The sequence below is a fragment of the Sesamum indicum genome, linkage group LG5 (assembly GCF_026168435.1).
Source record: "Sesamum indicum cultivar Baizhima isolate 11 linkage group LG5, ASM2616843v1, whole genome shotgun sequence".
In the NCBI taxonomy this organism is placed as follows: domain Eukaryota; kingdom Viridiplantae; phylum Streptophyta; class Magnoliopsida; order Lamiales; family Pedaliaceae; genus Sesamum; species Sesamum indicum.
This window is the reverse complement of record NC_142661.1, coordinates 1,841,233-1,848,432: the sequence shown is the minus strand read 5'-3', so window position 1 is coordinate 1,848,432 and position 7,200 is coordinate 1,841,233. Positions and strand designations below refer to the sequence as shown.

General features: G+C 38.1%; 1 protein-coding gene across 12 annotated transcripts; it reads right to left on the bottom strand.

The window, feature by feature from the left end:
• Window positions 1-380: 380 nt before the first annotated feature.
• Window positions 381-6,877, bottom strand: LOC105162828 (uncharacterized). 12 transcript variants are annotated; one of them, XM_011080961.3, is made up of 9 exons: window positions 6,360-6,877; window positions 5,785-5,901; window positions 5,306-5,562; window positions 4,662-4,751; window positions 3,943-4,557; window positions 2,874-2,926; window positions 2,658-2,806; window positions 2,134-2,390; window positions 381-1,738 (listed from the first exon to the last, which is right to left on the bottom strand). In XM_011080961.3, exons 3-9 carry the CDS (start codon window positions 5,489-5,491, stop codon window positions 578-580), a joined length of 2,511 nt encoding a protein of 836 aa, XP_011079263.1. In that variant the 5' UTR covers window positions 5,492-5,562; window positions 5,785-5,901; window positions 6,360-6,877; the 3' UTR covers window positions 381-577. The 12 variants fall into 12 exon arrangements, with proteins under 12 accessions (XP_011079263.1, XP_011079272.1, XP_011079270.1 ...); XM_011080970.3 differs by having other exon boundaries at window positions 2,134-2,381; XM_011080968.3 differs by having other exon boundaries at window positions 2,658-2,797.
• Between the last annotated feature and the right edge of the window lie 323 nt (window positions 6,878-7,200).

Sequence of the window (7,200 nt, the reverse complement as noted above, 5' to 3'; positions counted from 1 at the left end):
AATTCAAAACACATCGTACATAACTTTACACAAATATTTTATAAGATATTTTAAATAAATATTTTATAAGATATTACACAAATATTCGTCGTATAAATTGAACCCTTACTTACATCAGCGTCCTTAAGAGAATTGACAAAAGAACATTACCGGTTAACGGAAAATTCTGACTCGAACTCGATCCGAGAGACTAAAACCATTACACTTGTCACATAAATAGTATACGGCTCAAGAAAAAATCACCAGTGACATAAAAAAAGTATAAGGATTAGTTCTGTTCGAACAAACCTGGCCAGCATCTCTCTTTGAAAAAGAGAACTAATTTACTCAAACCAGTTTGGAACATGTACAAAAGCTCATCACATATGCAAAGTTCTGAATTCCCTGCAAAAATGCCTCTTTTCTCAAAAGCTTTTAATCAATCAGAGGCCCATTTTAACTTAGAAATGCAACCGAGCCAGATTTCGCAATGTTGTCGACAGTTGTAAGAGTATAACTATACAGTCTAAATACAACCTCCCTGCTGAAAGTCAAGAAACTCACTTAAAGATCACTACAGAGTCGAGTCGATTAGTAGCTAAGGCCTAATGCTATGGTCATCGGAAATAGTCTCTTCAGAAGAAGCATCGCTGGGGATGACAATCAGGTTATCCTGCTTATTAACCTCACGCTCATGTGGTTCCGTTTTTCCATGTCGTATGATCAACGGCTGATTGGCGCAATGGTTGTTGAGAACAGAGGCGTATCTGTTGCTCAACCACGGTTGCTGAGAAGTCCCGGTGCACTCAAAATTGGGACTGTTAAGCCACTGTGTGCCGCAATGGCTGACTGATGAAACAGCAACATGGGTTGGGTCAGATGGCCTTGGAGGGATTTCAACTGCTTCTCTTAGCCAGTGAGGCAAACTTCCATTCATAGGTCCAGCACCATCCCGGGGGACGGGGTTACCTTCAGATGGGTTGAATAGACCCCAGCTGCATTTCCCCAAATACCTGCGGGAAGATAACGTCCCAGAATTTGTACCTGGTTTCTGGAGATGCCCGTATTGTGGAATATTCATAAAATGGGCTGAGGGTCGTTTATAGACACCATTTTCATACAGTGGACGTGCATCCCCGAGGGAGTGTTGAACTTCATCTACGGGACCTTTTGGCCACGAATGGAGCAAACTGTTCACACGGTCAGTCAAACAATCTGAAGGGCTTGCATACTTTACTTGAGAAATGGGCATGGTGCGGAAAAGTTGGGATTGTTCTTCCTGCCACCTGTCGGCCAAGTCCCGAGGTGTTTTCCATGGCAAGAAGTGTAGCCTGCGGTCCCTTAATATGGCATCCCAATTATCTCGTCCGTGTCTCCTCACACCAATCCAAAGACAATCCAACTCCTCTTCCGACCAAGTGATTGGATACTCAAACTTGTCCAAGAAGCTGCTTCTGCTTCCCCTCACAGCTCTTGTTCTAATTAAAATGTTGTCGAGCATCATCTTGTGTCTCAAAAATGATTGTGCTCGACCTGACGTGGACTGTAGAAAATCCTGAAAAGCTTCTCTGGGTTGTAGTTGAACGTTGGGCCACTCATTAAAGGATGAACAACAAGCATAACTGTTAACCATCTGTTCTGATATCAGCGATAAGCCATGGAAACGTGAAGGCTGTAAGCTTGACGGCTGGAGCTGGCTCACCTTTTCCTGGTCTTTAGCTAACTGGGGTGTGTCATTGCTTCTATTTTCCGGGAATAACTGAAAATTATACCACATGCAGTTAATAGCCAAATGTGCAAGAGTTTTCTACAGCCACCAAAAAATCATTTGAGATGAGAATTAGTTACAATCACTTCTATCAGAGTAAGTATAATTACTAACCAACCCAAATGAAACTACGAAAAACTGTTCTGTATCCAATCTCAGAATGGAGAAGCGAGGTAACTGCAATCTCTTCCTTAACACAGAAACTTAGGGCACGTGTTTGTAATTTCAAGAGAGGAATGAATAGTTAGCAACTACAGTAACTTTGTAATTAACACTTGAGATGAATTACAATTTTTAATCTCAGCTAGAAATGAACTATCATCACTATAAAAATAAACATTAGATATTAGTTAATCGCTCAACAAGTATGTTATCCGGCAGTTTACCTGAAGATAATTATTTTTTGATGAGGTGCCCGCCAAAACTGGTGGAGAATCTACAATAAACTTTCCCTTATCAGACATGGACCTTACTGCAGAACCATTATCCGTGCACTGCACTTGCAGACTTGGCATATTCTCCTTGTTCTTACAGGTTAAGCCTGGAGAATCATGACGAACTTCTGAAGGCCCAGGTGGATGATTTTCATCAGAGTCACAGTGAAGTGGTACATTGCAGTCGATATCACGAGCAGCTGTAGCATCTGAACCACATTAGATGAAGATATCCAGCAAAAAGATAAGAAGAAATGAATGAGCAGAAAATTGAAATGATCCAAACGCATGCTGGAAATGTGGATGAATCCTTTTTATGGTTGCCAGTGCCTTAATGTAGAATTCATGCCATGCGGAGATTACGGATAAGTCAAGCGATGATGGGGAATCACTATCCCGTGAAACATCACTGGACATTCTTCTGCTGTTATCTTCATTCGACAAGCTTTGAGATATCACATTTATGTGGGAATTACCTTTGTCATCCATGCAAACTTTTCCTTGTAGTGAAGACATCTCCTCACGAGAATCCTGAAAAGTCTGTGCAACAGCAAATGGGGCGCTTTTTTCAGCTGTTCCATGTGGAAAATGGAATGGATTATCCATATGCATGGCCCTGCAAGAACTGATTTCGCATCAATTATCATATCTCACAAAGTAAATGTAATTACAGAAGATGCTGACAAGCGTACATTGCAGATGACGAAGCTGGGGTAGAAAATGAAGACGAATTATTTGCCGGTTCCTGTCACAACAGCAACTTCACAAGAATCACAAAAAAAGTGTTGCTTCAAGTTTAAAAAACTACATTCACAATTCACTTACTTGAGCAAAATTAGTTATAACAAATATCCAAAGATGCATTTTAGTGAATGAACGTCCACAAAATGTCAGTGACGCTTCTTGTATTTATTTTGCTTTTTTTCTGTTTGATTTAGGATAATTATCACATTATCCAGTAACCAAATGTGTCATGAAACATGCCAGATAAAGGTAGACACTTCACATGAGAATGCCTTCTTGTCTATCATTCAGATAATGCTTAAGTTTCAGACAGAAATAGTAGGTGCTAATTCCTTTTAGGCTAGAGTAAATGGCATTCCTTCTGTTGATTAATAAGAATATGTAGCCGTTTACATTATTAAGTTAATTGGTGTCTAACTGAAATTAGAAGTCATACGTCGTCTGAAAATGCAGAGGACACTTCAAGCTGATTCCGTTGAATCACCCCAGGTCCTTCATAAATTGAGGAGACATATAGAGGAAAAAAGACGGACGTAACACATATAAGTATGAGAAGAGACAAAACAAGTGATCACCATAGAGATTTGTGAAACACAAATTGCGAGAACCATGTCGCAACAACTTGTGTGATTATTCTCCTGGCTAATATGGACGGGTTGAAGAGACTTCAATACTTTTGACAATTGTAGAAAAGGCTTTTCTTTTCGTTTTTGAGTATTAAACTCAAGTGTATATCTTGTACCACTGGAAAGTTTCTCTCACAGTGGAAGAACATTCCAAACAGGCTATCAAAGATGAACATATTCCAAAACACAACTCTATTTTTCACCTTAACGAAGATCTATACAACAAATGCAATACTCCCCAAAAGGTCGATGACAAATAAGATTACTGCACCTAACAAAATGAGCGTTCAATATTCTCTTCATCCCAAGCTGATACTATTTTCCTTACGTTACACAAATATTATCAAATGTCAGAAAATAATAAAAAATGCAAGTTAAGAAAAGAACATACTTTGTCTTCATTATCAATAAGGGAATTTGTGGATTTAACCTTCTCGTTCCTGAGATCCACTGGACAACTGGCAGCGAGAGGTGTTTCAGATGCACGTGTTGTATCAGCATATTCAGAGGCAATATGTGGTGTAGCAATATCTCTGTTCCGCTTGGATCTTCGACAGAATGTAATCAATGTCGAGTCCAACTTGCGCTTTGTAACTAAATCATTGCATAAGCTGCTAGGCTGCTCTTTATTAATTTTGTTAGTTTCCTCCAAATTAAATGCTCCTGAGATGGCTGTGCCCTCCATTTGAGGGCTGCAATTTTTTCCATCACAATTTTCTAGGCATGCCGGCTTTGGTTCTACAACAGAAAATGCATCAGGAGGAGGTGAAGTTGAAAATGTGTCCTTGCACTTGTCTTCATATTCTGAGCTGGACTTCACAGATAACAATTTGGATTGACCAGCAGAGTCAATTTGACAACTTTCACCGGGACTTCCCTCCAAAAGTACATTTGGATTAGATGTTACTTGTTTCACATCAGATTTTGGGGAACATCTCCCTTGGTCCAATTTACTTAAATTTTGAGTCTCACCCGAAATTGAGGAATCTTGCTGTTTGGCATGCTCCTATGCAAAGTTGAGGTACATAAGATAGTGCAATCACTGCTCATCAACAATCTAAAATTTTCAAAACATCTAATTCTGCTACAAAGTAAAGTAAGAGTGCAAACCTTATTATATTGATCACGAAATTCGGAATCACAATTGTCACGTTGCAACACATTTTCTCCAATGTTTTCTTCGGTATATTCATGACATATCTGTAAATAAGAATGGTATGAGTTACGAAGGAAAATTATTGCTTAACATTAAAAGCAAACAACATTAATTAGATCCACATGGTTATTTGCAAGAGATTTCAAATGGTGGGGAAAGTAAATCTGAGAGAACCATTATGACACTCGTCGCATCCCTTACGTTGTTGAGGCTCAAGTTTGCATCCTAAGTTATGTGGATATTGAATGAAGCTATTGAGGAGGTAATGAAACCACAATAAATTCTACTGGGGAACAGAACAGAAATATATATGAATTCTTAGTCTGTATTTCATTAAGAATCCAGTGCAGGAATATCGGTAGACAGGTGCAACAAGTTGGAATGACAATGATTTCCAAGTTTCAGGGATCTAGAGACTATAAAGCATCAAGAGACGGGATGATACCACAATGCAAAGTGTTCTACAGTATGAAATTATCGTTTCAATATAAAATAATCCATGTAAACAATTTATAAATGGAAACACGGAAGAGTATCTGCGAAATTTCTTCCACTGATACTTCTGAAATATGAAAATGAATTTCATATGGCATCTCACCCCAAAGTCTCCGTCCTTTTTCTGCAATATACATTCAGCAATTGACTCATCATGCTTGTCAAAATTAGCTGAGATTTTGGACTCTTTAATATCCAAAGGCGTATCAGAAAGCAAATGTATATGGGGATGATCACTTCTTGAGAATAGCCTCTTCCTCTTGTATGTCACGAATACTTTACTGCCCATTATTTATGCTCAGAGTGGTACAACATCAAAAAACCTCAGAACAATCTCTTGAATTGGTGCTGCATTTACAACTGCAAGTACAGATAAGAAATCACAAAAATTGTTATTAGTGAAAACCCAACTACATAAAGGAAAATACTATATAGCGAAACCTGGCTTTAGGAAGCTAATTCAAACATGCAGTCATTCTTGTAATCACAATGCTAAGGTGGATTGGTACATGGTGTTCAGCATTTCTGTTTCACATGCGCATCGAAAATTCAAAGTAATCTATCCAAAACATAATTCCCAACCTTTACAAGCTGGGGGGAAGACAGAAATGGGAAGATTCGAGGACCGTCATAAGAATGCCTCTTACAGTTTGCATAAAAAAGAAGCAGCAACTCGGAAGTTGATACATTTTCATTTTCCTGAATGAAAAAAGAGGTCATAAGGAAAGTTAAAGTACTGAATTACTCTAGAACAAATTTAAGCATTTAAACAATCATTTGATCATGAAACTATTTCCCCTACACTTTTACAAACTTCTACTTGAATTCTGAAGCCCAGAAACCCTTATTTCCTGAACAAACTAAAAAACCCACAACTGATATAAACTCAGAACCATAACACAGCATTCACTCCAGAGCAAACAATGCACATAACTGTGAAAAGCAACAAACTTTATCACCACCCACAAACCCATTTCACAACAACATTCCAAAAAACCAAAAAAAGAGCTAAACCCACATCCAAAAGAGCTCCAACCATGACAAAAACCATACAAACTCACACTCACACACACACACACACACACACACAACCACATGCCCAGACGAACAGCAGCTTATAACAGAGCCTAAATTCAGCAAAGGCAGAAGAACATTACCAGAAACGACGAGAAAAGAAAGCTTGGAAGGAAAGTGTTCACCTCACCGGTTGCTTGTTTCGAAGAGAGCAGACAGAACAAGAAAAGCAAAAGAGAGAATTAAATAATGCATTAAATATTGTAAGAAGAGAGAGAGAGTTGGACTTGACTAGTGATGAGGATGGAGGGAAGGAAAGATGTCTTTTTGTGCGTATTAGTGTGTGTATATCTACTTACTGCCCCTCTCTCCCCGTCCCCGCAATCCAGAACAGGTTTGGTGGGGGCCCACTGCCATTGTTGTTGCTTTTCCTTTTCGCTTTTGCTATGTTTTCGTTCTTTGTTTCCTCGATTTTCGTACGTTTGGAGTGGGCATGTGATGTTCACCAGAAACTATGTATGCTGTAAATACTTACTGTCCTCTTCTGCAACAAAAGTCTCTTCTTTTCTATTCTTCCTCACCTTATTTGGTATTATTAGGCTGCTCCTTCTTCTTCACTTCAATTCTTCTCCCGCCACGGATGAATCATCAACTATGCTCTCTCTCTCTCCCTCTCTCTCTCTATATATATATATATGTGTATATATTATTAATAATTAATCAATTATACTGAATAAAATAATTTATGAATACAAAATTAATTATTAATATAACTAAGTAAAAAAAATATGAAAAATTATAATAAACTTTTCTTAAGTTTGACATAATTACAAATACCCCATCATTATTTGAAAAATTATCAATATCTCCCTGATTTTAACGATTCATCTAAACAATGGCCCAATCTGTTAATTTTCGTTAAATTTTCTTCAATTTTTTTAAACCGACTAAAATGCCCTTATCAATATTCTAATTCTACTTATG